Source organism: Helobdella robusta (assembly GCF_000326865.2).
Source record: "Helobdella robusta unplaced genomic scaffold HELROscaffold_20, whole genome shotgun sequence".
Lineage (NCBI taxonomy): Eukaryota > Metazoa > Annelida > Clitellata > Rhynchobdellida > Glossiphoniidae > Helobdella > Helobdella robusta.
In genome coordinates this window covers 1,076,555-1,092,480 of record NW_008704084.1, presented here as the reverse complement: position 1 = coordinate 1,092,480, position 15,926 = coordinate 1,076,555, and the positions used below count along the sequence as shown (strand labels likewise).

General features: G+C 29.9%; 3 protein-coding genes across 3 annotated transcripts; 1 reads left to right on the top strand and 2 right to left on the bottom strand.

Moving 5' to 3' along the window:
* Positions 1–4,648: 4,648 nt before the first annotated feature.
* On the bottom strand, positions 4,649–8,068 carry HELRODRAFT_171218 (hypothetical protein; the record flags this gene model as incomplete). Its single annotated transcript, XM_009017959.1, has 7 exons — positions 4,649–4,863; positions 4,993–5,088; positions 5,179–5,298; positions 5,537–5,627; positions 6,596–6,655; positions 6,835–7,050; positions 8,057–8,068. The coding sequence occupies 7 exons, from the start codon at positions 8,066–8,068 to the stop codon at positions 4,649–4,651; spliced, it is 810 nt and encodes a 269-aa protein (XP_009016207.1).
* A 1,406-nt stretch (positions 8,069–9,474) lies between these two features.
* Positions 9,475–11,533, bottom strand: HELRODRAFT_171217 (hypothetical protein; the record flags this gene model as incomplete). The annotated part of the gene is made up of 2 exons (XM_009017958.1): positions 9,475–9,954; positions 10,274–11,533. The coding sequence occupies 2 exons, from the start codon at positions 11,531–11,533 to the stop codon at positions 9,475–9,477; spliced, it is 1,740 nt and encodes a 579-aa protein (XP_009016206.1).
* Positions 11,534–14,105: 2,572 nt separating this feature from the next.
* HELRODRAFT_171216 (hypothetical protein) lies at positions 14,106–15,926 on the top strand (the record flags this gene model as incomplete). The annotated part of the gene is made up of 5 exons (XM_009017957.1): positions 14,106–14,198; positions 14,727–14,927; positions 14,989–15,220; positions 15,398–15,521; positions 15,869–15,926. The coding sequence occupies 5 exons, from the start codon at positions 14,106–14,108 to the stop codon at positions 15,924–15,926; spliced, it is 708 nt and encodes a 235-aa protein (XP_009016205.1).

The following is a 15,926-nucleotide window of genomic DNA, read 5'->3' as shown; positions in this document are numbered from 1 at the left end:
TATGTAAAATATTCGTACTAATTTTGTTTTAATGTAGTAATATTATTTTTTTATAATCATTAAGGAGGATAATATAAATAGTTTCCAATTAAACGTTTGATTGTCTTTTTCAATTTTTAAATGAGTTGTTGATTGCCACAGCAAATATTCTATTACCCTCTGCTTCATAATTTTGTTTTGCCCTAATGTTAGAAACAAGACAAATTTTTAGAAATTGGTTCAATCTTGAAAACTTCAAATCCATACTAAAGAATGTTTTTAAAAAGTTTTTCGATCGTAAGCTTAGTGTATAATGTAACTATTAAATTTTTATTTATTTAATTTACAAAAACCTTTAGCTAAAAGTTATTCTTTCCAATTTCTAGACAAACAAAAATTTTACCCTGAACCTCCACACAAACAAATATTATCTCAAAACTGACGTTAATTTTCTTCGGCTCAGGACGTTATTATTAATAATTGCACCTGTAATTCTTGAAATACTGATCTCTCGAGAAGCTCAAGAACAGGGTGTTTTTTTTTCTGTTTATCCAATTTAAATTCATTGAATGGTGACAGCAAAATTTCTTTTTCATCCTGATATTGGGAAAAACTGCTGATCTCAACGCCCATCAAATCCTTGGCTCCATTGACGTTGAATTGCAGACTAGTTCCTTCAGAGCCAGCTACATATGATATTAAAAAGAACAGTTTCTTTAAGAGCTAATTTATCCAAATAAATATTTAAATATTTAGAATCAAGCTCAATCATCCGAGTAAAAGTTTTTATTCCAGTAAAAATGTTACTAATGATTAGCTAACCAAATTTGTTTGCAACTGAGTTGTCAAGAGAGGTTGATGTTAACGTTCCGAAGAAAAAACTTCGGTCGCTTGGTAGACGATACGCATCCTGCAGACCTTCAAAACAATTATAATTAAGCCCTTTTTTTATCTCAAAAATATTTACAAATTTTTCACGAACGTGCAGTGCATATACTAACCTCTAAAAAGTAATTTTTCTTTCAACGGATGCATGGCTTTTTGCAGGAGAGAACTGAATACAGGATACTTGTTATATAGGCCTAAATATAGTTTCAACATTAAACAACTCAACAAGAAAACTTTTAACCGGAACCTCGAACCGATTTTTTCCAATCCGGTTTTCGGTTCCAGTATGAGACCCGTTTTTAAAATATATGGCCATATGGCTGTTTTGATATTACTTTGATATTAAATTCATTTTTAAATATACCTCGGAGAATTATTTGCATAACCATAAGAACAAAATTGTCAAAAACACTGGTGAAACAGTTTTGGAAATATTAAACCCATTATTCTCATTATTGAAAACGCCATCCATTGTTTTCATATAACTTTTTTGTTGCCGCTTGCAATTATTTTCTTATACCTACTTTGTTCATTAACAATCAAATCTCAAAACTAGCCAAAAAATAAATTAATAGCTGAAAACCGATAAAATGAAATATGGCCAAGTTAGACAAAGAAACCATTCTTAGTGTGAACTGTTGGCAATTATAAAAATTTAAAAAAGGCATATTTGCCAAAAATTCAAATGACAAAATTAAATGAACTATTAAAAAACAATGGCGCTGTTAAAAATTTAATGAAACCATTCCTGATATCAGAGTGTATTTTCTTGCGAAATTGGTGGTGAACATAGCCAGTGCGTATTGTCTTCCCGCTGAAATGCTCATCTGATTCTTTTTTTATATATAAAAATTGTTATCATATGAAAAATAAATTGAATTAATTTATGAAAAAGAACATTAAATTGAATTTTTGTTTTTTACCTGCTTTAGAATTTTATATTTGCAATATCATTTACCATAATTATTATTAACTATTATTATTATTTATCATTAATTATTATTTGATTTAGTTAATTGACTTCGAAATGATTTTAATTTTAAAGCTTTTACGTTCAAACAAACTAAGAAAATTTTGTGACTATAAATTTAAATTAACTATCAGTGATAATTATCAATTATAATTGATTAATCACGAAGTCAGCGTAGTTACGTTTGGTTCACTGTATTTCTTAACTGCAACGTTGTAAGCATCACACATAGTTTCAGACTGAAAAAAATTTATTGCATTACTTTTGAAATAAGAATAATCAAATTAAATGTGAAAATATAATTGAAAGTTAATAAAAATTCATCATAATTTTCAAGTTTCTTTTGTGTAACCTATGTACAAAATGTGTTTTCAAATTTTTAAAACTAAATCATTTTCAAACTTTTAAAACTAAATCAATATTTTTACTATGTCATCGACAGATAAATCTTAAATTTAATTAATAAACGGTTGTTAAATCTACAATAAAATATTTTCATATAAAAAATTTATACATTCCAAAAACCTCATCCCCATACGGGTCGTCGGAAACCGTGGAAACAATAAACAACGCATAAAAATGATGAAAATACAAGTTAAAAGGAGTGGAACGGTTTAAATGAATACAACAAACCCAAATAAACTTACCTCAAACGTTCAATTAATAATTTTTTAATCTGCTGCTATTTATAAAATGCATTGGTAGAAGGTGTGGCGCAGGCAGAAATTTGCTGTGGGGGAACTTAAAGAATTCAATTTTAAAAAATCTGGCGGCTTTTTAAAATTTTCAATTAAAAGCACTAGTTATATACAAAATGTTAGTTATTTTTTATTGTTGTTTTTACAATTTTATCTAGAGGTTTTATTTAATTCAATTTAGCTTTAACCCTAGCAAAATTTTCTATTTTAAGGACTTTTCAAAACTCTCCAAAGTTCAAGAACCATTTAAAATGTTTCTTGATTAATTTTTATTTAATTTCATTCAGCGCTATAAAAAGTGAATAATGGTTTATAAAACAACAAAAAAATAAATACGCAAAATATAAAAAAATTGTATAGAGGAATAAATTATAATCTTTAAGTCTACAATTTCATATGATGTTTCCTTCCTAGAGTTTTCAGCTGAACAAGATTCGGCTTTCAGTCGTGCCAGTTCATCATTTTGATCTCTAAACGTGGTTCCTTGGATCTTACAGAAACAATTCGCAAATGATTTAAAATTAGGATCGTCTCTCTTGTAAACGTCCATCAGTATTCCACTTGGTTTGGTCGTCGTCGTCTTCGTGTGCATAAACCATGCTTCCGCGGATTGAACTGAATAAAGCAGGAGGATGAGGAGTAATCTTCTCCACGATATACATCGCAAAAAATTTTATAAATTTGCTTCTACTGGACTGATGTAGTAACTTTAAGTTTGATCAGCAGCTATTAAGTGCAGTAGGATTTATTTTTAAGCTGAAAAAAAACCTTGAGAAGATACGAAAAACTGCATGAATGAACGGGATTGGCAGATTTCTTGTTTAAGAAGATGTTGATGATTTAAATGAATTGCTAATGAAAAAAATCAATAAGAGAAGAGGCATATTTCATTGCAATCTTAATGTCTGAATAAGCAGGTTTCATTATTATAGACTTCAGTGAATATTTTAAAATGATTGACGTTGTCATTTTCGTATTTCTTTCAAACTTTCATTAATAGTAATTTTATAATTGTTGAAAATTATTCAAGCTTTTAAAAGTAAAAAAAAATTTTATTAAACTTTTTTCATAAATTTTTAAATTAAATATATCTCAAAAATTATTTTTAAAACATTCGAGAAACTTTTTTTCAAAATTATCACATTCGATTTGCGACGTTGTTAAACAATGCTCTCAGCATGTTTCTTTCAAACTTTCATCAATATGTAGTAGCATTTATAATTGTTGAATATTTTTCAAACGAAAATTCAACTTCCCATCAGTGTGGTTACAATCAAAGCGATGTTGGAAACCAGTGGGGAAGAGGGGGTTTAGGGAGAGCCTGGAGGGAATATTTTTATTCAAACTCAGTTTTTAAACACAAATTTATTTATTATCACGTGCAGTTACTAGCTTGGAAATGTAATCGATAACGTTTCTATCGACAAGCGGCCGCGAAGCTATCTTATGCGGCCAGCGAGGCCTTGTTCGCCAATAAAGGTCGCCAGCCAGACATTATTTATTGCGGTTAAATTATGTATAGATGTGCTTATTGTTCAAGTGTTGTTTCATTGATCTAATTAAAGTACCTACAAATTGTTAGCAAATAAGTGATGTTTTATGGAGAATATTACCATAGCTTGTCCTTGTAATAAACGTCGTTTTTATTATTCGCTAGTAAAATGCCAGCTAATTAAACCGTTGATAAATCTGAGTAATGTAAAAGGAACTGATTCATTACGCTGAAAGGAAGTGAGGCGTTTATGATTTCTGAGACTTTTATTTCTTGGTAGAGCATTTAGTTCTTTTTCTATTTGATTCTTCGTCAGTGTTTGTTATTATTACTTTTGCTTATGATATAAATAATTCTATTATTAAAATTTCTTAAGTTATCACTTATAAGTTTGAAATGGTTTCAGGAACAATATTGTTCATTATCCTACTTATGTTGAGACGTCTTTGATTTTGTTATATTTTTTTTTTTATAAATTTCCACACAGCATTTGCCAGGAATTTGCTCTGATTTTTAGGCAAACAATAATTTTATTTTGAACTTTTACAACATAAATTATTTGAATTTTGAAACCAAAATTATTTTTCTCATGTTTTGAGTAATTTCAAGAGCATTCAATTTTTAGCACTTGTAGTTCCTGAAATACTGATCTTTCGGGTAACTCATAAAAAGAGTGCTCTTGTCCTGCCGGTCCAATTTGAATTCATTGAATGGCGACAAAAGAACTTCATTTTCTTTTGAAAACTCTGAAAAGATGATGATCTCCGCTCCTACCAAATCTTTGGCTTCGGTGACGTTGAACTGCAGGCGGGTTCCTGGCCTTCCACTGAGGGAAACTTTAGTTAATATTTAAAAATTGGTTAACGTGAGAATTTGTTTGGAGAATTTAAATGTTTTAAGTTAAATTTTTCCATCTGCCTGAAATTTTTATTCAAATTTGAAAATGTAACTGGTAATTTGCTAACTGAATTTGTTTGCAACTGTGCTGTCAGGAGTGGTGGATGTGAAGGTCTTGAAGAAGAAACTTTTGTTGTCAGGTAGCGTAAATAAATCTGTCAAACCTTTAAATATCGTAGATGAAATTTTTTTATTTATTTTCCAAAACACGTTTCGCCGGTTTTTACATTTTTCATCAAAGTGCCTTGACTAACCCCTGAAGAGAAAGGTTGTTTTCAATGGTTTTTGCAAGGACTGCAGGGCTTGCAACAAGAGGGCATTGAACACGCGGTACTGATCAAATTTCCCTGAAATCATTATTTTAACGTATACATCTGTCAACATAAATTTCAAGTTTTAAAGTTAACGTTCAAAATTTGAAAAACGAATATCTAAAAAGATTAAAGAACAAATCTAATGAAAATAAGACGATTGTTGGAAAAAATTGAACGTGTTAAATCATGAGTACAATAATTCATAAAAATTTAATTTTTTGTCATGTCTTTAGAACATTCCTAAGTACAAAACTAGAAGCAATATCTTTCGAAAGTCAGTATTAAAAATTGATGAGACCTTTCCTGAGATCGGCGTTGAACTTGTTAGCAAACGTTGTGGAGTACATGGTCAGCGCGTAACGCTTTCCTGCTGAGATGACCTTCTGGTCCTGTTTTAATAATGTTGTGTCCAAATAAAAGTTATTTTTAGTTCCTGTATGAAATATTTTTAATAAGCTTAAAAATTTGTATATTTCAAGATGGATGTGTTTAAATGCTAAAATTGATTTTCAATTATTAAAGTGTGAATGTACATTAAAGTCCTCAAGAGCGAGATCCTAAAAACAGGACAGTTAGAGTAACGGAACTCTTTTTTATGTTAAATTACCCCTAGTAAAGAGCGTGCATTTTGAAGTAACGACATACGGACAGGCTCTTTGGTACAAAATGACTTTAAAGTCATAACGAGCGAAAAATTTATAACCAAATATTTTTTATCATTTTATAAAAATGTGCTAACAAAACTTTATTATTCTTTGGTTCGGTGTTCAAAAAGTTTTTTTTCGTTTTATTTATCGTGATCTTGTTGTTTTCGTCGTTAATAAATTGTTCATCATCGATAACGGCGTTGCTAGTGAAAAATTGTTCACTTGTAAAGAAAAAATGTTTGTTGCACAGAGATGGGCTTGATAGCTTTGCAGGATATTATGATTATGGATGACAACGACAGTTGGATCCATGCGCCATCGTCTACTGAAAACGTAATTATATCTACAACGAATGCATTATAATATGCCTGGAAACTAACATATCATTCAATTATTAAATTATTTAAGCAATGATGAAATGTTTAAATTTTCTGAATGCAGTGAAAATATTTTAGAAAATGAGTTATTAAATGCTATTTGTAATGCTAAATATACAACCGTCAAAAATTTTTGGCTAACTAAAAATGAATAAAAAGACTTATTTTGTTTTACTTGTAAAAGCATTATTCGACTTTTATAATCATGTTGAGTCATCAAGAGAGGACAGATCAGAGAAGCGGAGAGTTTCCCCGCTGTGTCCTCTTTTGAAGACTTTTACTCTATATTGAAAATAGCGGTAATTTTTGACTAAACTAAATGATATCACGAACCTCAGTCAGTTTTTCGTATTTCTTGGCTGCAACGTCGTAAGATTCACACATTGTTTTTGTCTACAAATTATAGATGTTAAGCAGTCAATCTCCGACAATAAAAAAAAACGAATCAGGTCAAATTTATTGAAAGTACAGTCAACTTCAATATCACAAATATTTCAACATCGTTACATTTTGAAACGTTTGAAATGAATTTAAAATTTATTTGAATAAAATTTGTGTACATGCAGACTTACAGATTGGTTGGGTCGTTTCTTTTCAGCGTTCTCAGGCCTGCAAGCTTCTTCTTTCAGCTGTTTCAACTCATCATTCTCATCCTTGAATTTCGTGTTGGCGATTTCGCAATACCACTTTTGGAACTTGTCAAAGTTTGGATCATCTCTTCTGAAGACATCCAACATTTCTCCTTTTGGTTTCTGAGCAGCTCCTGTTGACGTGATCGCGGCTTCAACCTGAAGTGCCGGGAGGAGTTGGACAAAGAAGATGCAACAACCCCAGTACAGCATCAACATTGGAGAAGACATCCTAAGAAAGTTCTCTATCTCTTACTTCAAGTTTAATCTAACTCTTGTTCTGGCTGTATCTATCGAGATTTTTCGATGAATTTTGCAAAATTTTAAAATTTCAAGAATAAAAATAATCAAATTTGATCAGTTGTGAAATTTAGACAATTAAATAATAATCATTAAATAATAAAAATTAAGACATATAATAGAGTTAAAGATAACCTTGCAAATTGCAAAAGTGTGGCGCGTTTGCAATTGGGAGAACTTAACTAAAAAATTCGAACAATAAATATCGATGGATAAGAAAGAACACGTAAACACTGAACATATCAGCTTGTATTTTTATTTCATGAATTTTTTTCGACTAAAACATTACAAGTCTGGCGCAAGTCTGTGCTCCCATGTGACCAGAAAAATAATATAATAAATCAGCTTAATTAATTAATCAATTAAATACATTAATAATTAATTAGTATTAAAATTTATAAACACAAGCAAAAAAAAAACGGATAAGCTCAATTGAATTGTTAATGACATATCCCTCCTGTTAATTATCGGCTATGTGTGAACAGTAAAAAAAAGCATAGAAATCGAGAAAACATAAATCTCCAAAACATTTTTCAAGTGACGATTAGTTGATAATTTTACGATTCGTAACGTCTTTTTGCCGTCGTATCATACAAAACTAAAAAAATTAAAAAATTAATTATCACTCGAGTGGGAATCAATGATAAATTAAAAAATTAATTAACAAGAGATAGAGTGCGAAGTAAAATAGCTGGATGATTTAATTAAAAATAATATTCTTTTTGCTGGACAAATTAAAGTATTTCAATTTTTTAAGTAAAAAAAAACGCAAGAAGAGTTTAATAATAGTTAACAAATAACTAGAACTTTAATTCATTTTTTTCAAGTGGATGAACGAAATATATTAGTCTCATTAAATACTTACTATCTCCTCCATTTTACTTGAAACACGCACAGTTTGCAAGAAATTATAGTAGTCATTTATATTTTAATAGTCACTTTTATAATTAATTTATAATTAATTTATATATATATATTTTAACTTTCATTAATATAGTAGACTTTAATCCGCCGAAACCGCCTTTGAAAACCCGAAGTCGAAATTTTAATTGGAGTGAAAACTTTACTAAAAAAGTGAGATAGCTCGTATCCGCAAAATTCTTTTTATTGCTAGGAGACAATATGATGGTCTGGTCGATTATATCGTTCTATTCGTTTATAATACAGTGAAAGTCCTCAAAAGCGAAATCCTTAAAAGCGGATAGTTGAGAGTAACGAAACTGTTTTGCACTTTACATTGTACTGTACTCTCTCCCGCCCTATATATTTATAACATTATGTTGGTATACGATATTGAACAAAGAGCAATAGATGATTGAGAACGATCTACAATTGTTGAGAACATAATACCCATACAGAAAACTGTTATAATCAAATCGTGATAAAAGCATTTTTTTTGACAAATTTTTTATTTCGGATTCATTGAAATTTTGAAATTTTTTGAAATTTTAAAGGTCAATAAAAACGTTACCAAAGATAAATAAAAAAAATATAGAGATTGCTTGGATCCAGAACAAGACGATAAAATTAAAACACTGTAGAACTCCATAACATTCTCAACTTATGAGAACAACCAATCATAAAAGTACTACTTTATCCAAAATTGGTACTCATTCCTGCTTCACTTTTCTTTCCAGGACATCTTTGGACCATCCACCAACGATCATCTTCTCCATCTTAACCTTCACCACAATAACCAAACCTCACCACCATAATAACCAATGTTTCAGAAAGCAACGAATGCTCACATAGATGAAATATTTTTATTTTGAAATGCATCAGCATCTTTACAAAACTCAATATATACAAATTTATGAAATGGGAAAAAAAATGTAGCTGTCCAAACAAAATATGTAAAATATAAAATTGAAATTACTACAACAGAAAAAAAGCAATAACAAAGACATTAGATCTAAACACCTCGATGGCTGCTACAAATACGGGACTAAAGAACAAAGAGATGAGATAATTGAGTAAACAAACAAATGCACAAGCACTCCCTAGAAAGACAACATCGTCGTTAGTATACTGAAATATGATTCAAGAGAATACTGCAATATCACCATCAGTTTGTTTGTTTGTTTGTTTGTTTATAGGAAATGAGTGGATGTCGTTGTAGGAAGAGAAACCAAGCACCACCCACACCAATCTAACTCAACAAGCACTTAAGCAGCTGATGCATTCGCAAGACACACACACGCACACTCACACACACACAAACACACACACATGTATACACGCAAATATATACAGAGACACAACCAACAAAGCAACAGGTAATCATCATGAATGGGCCGCACCATTGTACGTGAACGGGTTCTTCATGGCGATGAGGGCCTTCCAATCTTCAGGGTCCCTGATGTTGTGGGGCACCCTCACAGAGTTGTAGTACAAGTTGTTGTACGTGTAAAAGTCTAAATTGTAGAAATCTAAAGCCTCCTGCTTGATCATAGTTGGAGGTATTTTATAAAATACCCTTGATACTCCTTCAGTACACAACAGTCCAACCGAGTACGCATTCGAAGGGGGAACAGACATATTGTTGATGACGTCAGAGAGTTGAGACTTTGACAAAGCCCGTAAGCTGTGCTGGAATGCCTTTGCAGAGCCGATGTTCACGAAGGCTCCTGATATGTTGAGGATGTCGGTTGCCATGGAGATCTGTGTTGGGTTGAGGTTGGGTGGTTGGCAGGCGTCATTCGTTGTGTGGCTGTTGTTGTTGCCGGTGTTCGAGCTGCTGTTCATGTCAATTGGAGATAGGAACTGTAAGGAATGGTTGTTAATTTCATTGACTACAATCATCACTTTAGATAAAATATCACTAAATTATTGCTGGATTTAACAAATTAACTGATACAACACATTCATTGAAACAATAGAATGTAAGATTTTTTTAAATATATGTACCAGCAAAGACAAAATAGTGAGAGCAAAAAATTGTTTTACTGGATTGTTTGAAAATTTTGATTCAGATTTTGCAAACAGCATGAAACAAATTTCAACAAAGTTGATTGGAGCAACTAATTTTTAAAATATATTTTAAATAAACTCTAATGAGATGACTTAAAAAAAATAACCCGACCTTTTCGACCTTGACATTGATGTGTGGGTTGTTGTGACCCTGGTATGTGCTGACCCTTCGGTCATGCGACAGAACTGTTGATCTAAGTTTCAATTGATTCTTGTTGCTGTTGTTGACGTCACTGACGTTTTCGTTGAAACAGGAGGTTAGTAAGTTGTCATCGAAGATTTCACTTTTGATCTCAGCTAAATTTCCACAGATGAATTCTGTGAGGTTGTTGAGGTGATTTTCAGAATGTTGTTGATGTTTTTGTTGTTGTTGATGTTTTAGTTGTTGATGTCTTTGTTGTTGTTGTTGTTGTTTGGATGATTGAAGACAGGCTTCATCTGGAATGAAGGTTTTGCTAAAATTGTTTTTCCCAAACCCCACGTTGTTGTTGTTGTTGCTGCAGTGCTGTACTTGTTGATTGTTGATGTAGTTTTCATTCTCATTCATTGAAACATTGTTGTCGTGAAGATGATCGCTGTTGACGTTATCATTATTTCTACGTCTCTTTTTAGATGGAGTTTCTGAGTCGCCACAGGAATAAAAAAGTTTATCTGCACTGCTTTTGCTACTCTTGTCAATTTTGTTGATGTAATTGTTGCTGTTAATAGAAGAGTTGTTTGAATGCTTCACATTATTATCATTAATATCATTTTTATTAGTATTTTTATTTTGAAATGTGTCAACATTCGTGCCAGATTTGTTGGCATGTTTACTGATGGTCCCATCAGGTTTGTTGCTACAAGCAGCAGTTGTACCTGTCACGGTTAGAATTGAACCAGAACTCCTGCTACTTTTGGTACTGGCATAAATGGAAGGACATTTTTTATTACCTTGGCTGTTAGTGCTATCATCTTGCTTGCTTTCTCCATTGATGATACCTTCATCTCCGACATCATTGTCTTCATTGTCATCCTCATTTTGATGTTTTGCATCATTAGTTTTGTCTATAATCTCAACATTACTGCCATCGTCTTCATTGTAATCATCATTGTAACTATTTTCTATCAAACTACTTTCATCATGAACATTCAACACTGAATCTTTTTCTGATGAAAAATGTGAATGATCACCATCAACCAGATCTCCGTCCTCCATTTTGTTATCAAAACTTTCTTTTATGCTAATGAGGAAGACATCACTGCTGTCCAAAGTTACCCCAATCAAGGCCTCGACACTGGCCTCCATCTTGTATGGCAAGCTGCTTTTGCACAGAAGTGTTATGGCCTCTTCTAGGAGCAGTTTGAACTTTTGTTGTTGTATTGTTAGGACCATTTTCCTGGACAGTGAAAATAAAATAATAAATTGTTAGAAAATGAAATGAAGTTATTAAAATTGTCAAAATTAAATATAAAAATTCATTTTTAGTCATTTAATTAAGTCTTAATTATTAAGAAGAACCTACCTATATAATTTTCTAGATGGGAGTACCATAATGCAGTACAACTTATAACATGGGAGGTTAAAGGTTCAAAATTTTAATTTGATGTAAGTAATCTAATTTTATATTTCAGATTTTAAATGAACTTGAGAATGCTAACTTAAATAAGAAAGAGGTAACTCTGTGTAATACATGACTATGATTTTATTTTGATTATTTAAAATTTAAATTTCAAATTGTTGAAACATTCAATTTTCAATTTATTAGTCTATAAATAATTTATTTTATAATTTTTTATCTTGTAAAAAAAAATTGTACAACATTTTATTGTTATTCCTACCTTTAATTTAATTTTTAATACAAAATAAAATTAATTGTACAAGAAAATGTTGTAATTCAGAGCAGCCTTACTACAACCACATACGTATAGCTTATACATTTATATTTTATTTATTTAAATTTTAAATACAAATTTAAAAAATTTTGAATTCAGAATGATTGTGAAAACTAAATTTTAAAAAATAATTAATTTTAATTTTTAATACTTACCTGATGGATGCGATGGATGAAACTAAATAATTTACAGAATAAATTAAATTAATAAACAAATTTTAATTAAGTTTATTCAAAATTATAAAATTGACAATGTGTAAAATAGTTAAATCTGAATATAACAAGAAACAAATAAATCAATAATCGGTGATAAAAAGTGGAGACTCGTGTTTACATATTCGGAAGGTTGGATGAATGGCTGAATGAGTGTGTCAGTGATTTAGCGAGGTGATGATTCACTTCTTTTTAAATCATAAATTTTTCAATATAAATGTTTTTATTAAATACACGTTTTAATGTTGAATTTTTACGTTAAAACAGTTATTAAATGACGTTTAATTTTGCTAGCAACTGTTCAAAGTCTTGAAATTCAAAATTTATAAAAAATTGAAATGCTATCAAAGACACTAGCAACCATGGATATTATATATATCCCTGCTCATTGAATTATATATAATTATATAATTCCAAATTATATAATTCCATGTCCCTGCTAGCAACCTAGCATAACGAGGTTTAAAAGTTTAGCAGTTCTAAAAAATTAATTCATTTTGCAAATTTTGTGCCAATTTTAGTTCCTTTTTGAGACTCTTTGTAAATTTGTTAAAGTGACAAGTTTTCTCTATACCACAGTTTCCTAGCCTAATAAAAAATAAGCATCATATAAAAATGTTAAAATAAAATAGATCGTGTTTTGTGGAGGTCGATGGTCTCCAATGTCCTGAAAGGATAAGGCACGAGAAAGAAGTCTTGAGTGTTGTCATATATTTTTTCGTTGGTCAAAACTTTGAAATTTTTACAAATTAACAAAGAAAATGCTTAAAAAATTACATAATTCGGACGACATGAATTCAATTTATACCTGGGGCGGTAATCAATCATGAATTTCGATACCTTAATGGAAAATGGCACACATACGTGATATGCAAATTGCCCGTTAAGTCCAACTTTATTTCAAACATGTGTTAAATTTTTAATTTTCATAAAAATTAAATATCTTATTTAAAGTTAAATGGTCAAATGTGACATTGTTCTTCGTTTCTGTTGATATTTCTTTCACTCTTAGCCGTATATTGCTACTATTGCTCTCTCCTTTGGTTTCTTTGAAATTATATTAAATTTAATATAATAAAAGCTATTTTTTACATTTCCGTACATTTATAATTATATAATGAAAATTATTAAATAATTTTTAAAAATCTAACATGTGTATAATCTCAACCCAAAAATGTCAAATCAAATGTTTATTTATTTTAGTAGTAAAATAAAATAAAATCTCAAGTGTCAGATATATTTTTCTTAAAATAGAAGCCTACAAATTTTTTTTTCGTCAATGATTGATGACATAACGTAAAAAACTGAAGTGAGCATGTTGAGCATGAAGTGCCAGAGATTTAAATAAATTTTGGAAGAAGACAATGCAAATGGAAAACGCATTTTTTAATCCAAATTAATTAAGTAAATGGAAAAGAAATTATATTTTTTCTTTTCCAACCATGGATTTTCCAACTGCAGTTTGCTTCATAAATTTAAAATCTATGCATCAAAGTTTCTCAATTGTGTTCACCGTTTGCTGCAGACGATTTGGTGGCTTTTCAATGTTTGGTTTCGATCATTTAATTTTTAATTTATTTGATATAAAATTTAAATTATAAATTAAATATAGCATTACATTGAATATAAGAGCAATAATTGAGGTTTAGCAAAAATATTTTGGCTTGTTTTCGAGTTAGTTTTTTAATCTTATAATAATATAATTGTGAACCTATTAAATTTAAAAAGATTCATTGATTAAATTAAAAATTAAAATATTTACAATTTTGAATTATTTACTTCTTAATAAATTTTATAATTAAATGATTAATTGAATGAAATTCCATCCAGATTTGCTTTAAAAGTTTAACTTGAATTACCATGGAAACTGATTTGAATCCCATAGAACAGCTCACAAAGTCAGTGGAAAACTCTAAAAAAGAATTTAAGGAACTGAAGGAGGAATTGCTGAAAGTAATTTTTTTAAAATTTGATTCCAATTTGAAATGGGTTTTCCATCTTATTCATTGTATAAAAAACTTTTTAACTACCTTTAATGAATTATATTCTGAATGCTATTAGCTAGCCATTTGGTTTTTAATTGTTTTTTTTCAAATGATCGTTGAGCAGAAATGTATGGGTAATAAACATAGGAATTTAAAATAAGCCATTACAATAATTAGGTTACAAATAGCACATGCCCTAACAAAATTTGTTCTTATTACTATTAGAAAAAGAAAAACCAATTAGAAGGCAATATAAATTAATGTATGCATTTCATTATATGAAATGTGTTGTTCTGTGATATTAAAATTCATTATGTAGTTCTTTTATAATTCTTTGACAATCATCATTTTGAAACTAGTTTGTAACAACATTTTTAAAATAAAATGTTTTGTTTTTAAGACAATTCCAATAGACTGAATTTATTCAATATTATGATTCACGATAAAATTTTATTTATTATATGAAATTTTAATGATTTTTTAACAACTATTACAGCAAAGAGAAAAAAGAATTCAACTTGAAAAAAAACTGGCTGCAGCCCAAGAAAGAGTTTTAGAAAAGAGATTAAACAAAAACTCAATAGAGAAAGTCTTACTTGAAAGAAAGGCTGAGCTGGAGAATGCAGAGTTAAATGTGGAGAAATATGAAAGGATTAACCAAGAGAAAAAGAAAATAGTTGAAAACTTGGAGAAGACTGTATGTTCCAAAGTGTTTGCTTGTTATCTTGAGTTATATTAATTATTTATTTTTGACATAGATTGCAGAAGAAGATGAAAATTTCAAAGCTAAATGCTTTGAGGAAGATAAAAAGTTTGAAGAACTCATGGAGCAATTTAAAGAGTTGAGAAGAACTAGGATGGAAATGTTGGATAATTCTAACTTGGCAAAGCAATTGCAGGATGAATATAATGAGCTTCAAAATAATGTCATTACTCAACGTGAAAAGGAAATTTCAGAGTTACAATCCAAAGTGGAAAACATCAAATTAGGTTGTTTTGCTAATCACAGTCTTAGAATGAATAGAAATAATAATAATGAATTTTGAAATAATAGATCAAAAGATTTAAAATATGCTTTTCAAACTTGATGTATAAATAAAATGTTGAGATATTTAATATGTGATACTGTTAATATTTTGTTGTGATTCAGCACCATTTTTTTTTCAGGGGAGAGTGAGGATTTGCCGACTGATGGAAATGTTTTGAGCATGAAGGAAAAGAAATATGTGATGTACATTGTTGATGAAAATATAAAATATTTTGAAGAAAAGGAAAACGAATTACGTGCTCAGTTAGATGTTCTAAAAAAACAATAATTAATTTAAAATGTGATAACTAAAATGCATTGAAAGAAATAACCTGTTGAAGATTTCCATTCTAATGTTAACATTGGCAACGTGTTTTATCCAGTAAATCATGGGTGGACAAATGACAAATTTTTGCTCCGAGGGCCGCATTGAAAACTATTTTACCTTTGTTGGCGTTTTAACAATCAAACGCCACAGTTTGATTGTTAAAACATTTTGACTTTCCGACTCACCATGACAGCTTAGCTTAGGAAAAACTCAACTTAGCATTAGTTCATTTTGTAGCCATATTTATTTGGTGAAAGATATTAACCCAGCAATATTTTCGCAGAGACGAGGGCAAGGTGAAGAAGGAGCGCTTGCGATTGCAGCTAGATAGTGCGCCGTGA